General features: G+C 45.9%; 1 protein-coding gene across 1 annotated transcript; it reads left to right on the top strand.

Moving 5' to 3' along the window:
- LOC105178392 lies at positions 414–1,943 on the top strand. The gene has a single exon (XM_011101857.1). The coding sequence runs from the start codon at positions 414–416 to the stop codon at positions 1,941–1,943; it is 1,530 nt and encodes a 509-aa protein (XP_011100159.1).

Raw genomic sequence — 2,378 nt, 5'->3', positions numbered from 1 at the left:
TCGGAGCATCTGTGCCGGTATCCACCCCGGCTAGGTGACATTTGTTCTATTGTCAGGTTATTAAGGATCCGGAGCTGAAGGGGACGACCTAAAGTGCGACCCGCGATCTCAGTCGGATCATTTGGCGCCGTCTGTGGGAACGTCAAGTGACGGATAGGAACGTCTGGGAAATGGAGACTCCGGCAGAAGATCAAGCACCAATTGTACATTTTTCACGACAAGAAATGGATACCCCCATGACCGATCGAGAAGGAACTGTACAATTGACACGACGGGAACTGCAGCAAATGATGGAAGAAGCGGGGAGAAGGGCCCTGGTAGCATATGAGAGAAGAACAGCAACTCCGTTAGAAAGGGAAGTGGCGGGAAAAAGGTTGTTTTAGGAAGGAGTCGATGCGCGAGATAACGAGGGAATGAGTAGACCGGGAGCGAATAGGAAGGGCCCACTGCCTTCTGATGTGGGGTCCAGCAGCAGGGCTTTAAGTCGTCCCAGAGGGCCAGCCATATCTCGAGCTGAGGTGGATAACGTTAGTAAGCAGATAGCCTTGCTAGGGAAGCAAATTGATGAACTCAAGAAGAGGGGAGAAATAGTAGCCCACAATCGTAATTCACCATTCGCTAACCGGATACTTATAGAAATGGTTAATCCGAGTTTTAGGATGCCCGATCTCCCAAAGTATGATGGAACACGGGATCCTCAAGAACATCTAGCCGCTTTTGATATGGTAATGAATTTGTATGGACAGTCAAGCTCCATAGTCACCAAATTGTTTGTTACCACGCTGACAGGAAAGGCTCAAGAATGGTTTACGAATTTGCCCCCAGGCAGTATAGATTCGTATGAGCAACTGGTACAAAAATTTGCATTTCACTTTGCAAGTAAGAGAAAACAAAAAAGATCTGCTACGCACTTGTTTACTATTCGGCAAGGGGAAAACGAAAGTTTAAAAAGTTTTATGGGACGCTTTAATAACGAAACGTTGGAGGTGCAGGATCTTAGGATAGATATGATGACTAGTATCCTTATTCATGGGTTGAAGAAAGGGGTTTTTGCATCTGCTTTAGCGAGGGACCCGCCGATATATACGGAGCAGTTGATGGCGATGGCACAGAAATACATCGACGAAGAGGAGATGAATGCTATGAAAGATGAGGAATGGAGAATTACGTCAGAACGAGCCAGGGATGGAAGATACAGCAGAGATCATGACAGGCGACCCAAAAATGAGAAAGAAAAGGAGCCACCTTATCAGTCGAAATATAGTAAGTACACTCCTTTAAATATGACTAGGGCAAAAGCTCTCATGTTGGTAGAAAAAGATAATGTATTGATCTGGCCAAAGCACACAAGGATTACTCCAGCTAAAAGGTACTCGAACAAATATTGTCGTTTCCATCGGGAAAAAGGACATGATACAGAGGAATGCTATCAGTTGAAGGACGAGATAGAGCGATTGGTCCGACAGGGGTACTTTAGGAGACAGAATCTTCATAATTTCGAAGAGAGAAGACGTGATCGAAGAGGTAGGTCGAGAAGTCGGGAACGCCGACCGAGTTGGGCAACTGAAAGAGAGAACCGGACAGTGGGAGAAAACGCGCCTGTGAAAGGCATTATCCACACTATCGCGGGTGGATCGGAGGGATGGTCGAGAAGGGCTAGAAGGAAATTTGAAAGAGAGAATAGGCTGGAACGACGCAAGCAAGGTGTAAATATGACAGATAACCCAGAGATCGTGTTTGGAGATCGGGATGCGGGTGCAAGGCTAGTGACAGACAATGATCCGATGGTAATAAGAATGGATATAGCAAATTTCACAATACACAAGGTTTTAATAGACAACGGAAGTTCGGCAGACATAATTTTCAAAGGAGTGCTGGATAAGATGGGACTGGATAATGTACGACTGGAATCAGCAAACACACCGTTGATTGGGTTTGGATGAGGTGAGGTCGCGTCACTGGGGACGGTGGATTTACCTGCATCCTTGGGTGAGGAGCCAAAGCGTAGAACGTTGATGGTAAAGTTTTTAGTTGTTGATATGCCTTTTGCGTATAACGTTATCTTGGGGAGACCTGGACTTAATTCTTTCCGGGCCATCGTGTCAACATATCACCTCAAAATGAAGTTCCCTACGCAATCGGGAATAGGAGAGGTCGTGTGCGACCAAATTGAGGCTAAAAGGTGCTATAATCTGTCTCTGGGAAAGAGCGAGAATAAGGAAAAGAGAAAACTTCATGGAGTAAAGAAAGAAGAATGGCATGCATTGAAGGCAGGGCGGTTAGAACCTGTTGGACATAAAGAAGTGGAATTGATACAAGGAGACCCATCGAAAACCTCAAAAATAGGGCCCAGCTTAGGTCAGTTCGAAGGGGTCATG

The sequence above is a fragment of the Sesamum indicum genome, linkage group LG15 (assembly GCF_000512975.1).
Source record: "Sesamum indicum cultivar Zhongzhi No. 13 linkage group LG15, S_indicum_v1.0, whole genome shotgun sequence".
Taxonomy (NCBI): Eukaryota; Viridiplantae; Streptophyta; class Magnoliopsida; order Lamiales; family Pedaliaceae; genus Sesamum; species Sesamum indicum.
Note: the sequence above shows the minus strand (reverse complement) of the source record. Positions and strands in the feature narration are given on the sequence as shown.

What these genes read in the sequence shown, in the direction of transcription:
- LOC105178392 (XM_011101857.1), top strand. Translation starts at nt 414, where the DNA reads ATGAGTAGACCGGGAGCGAATAGGAAGGGCCCACTGCCTTCTGATGTG.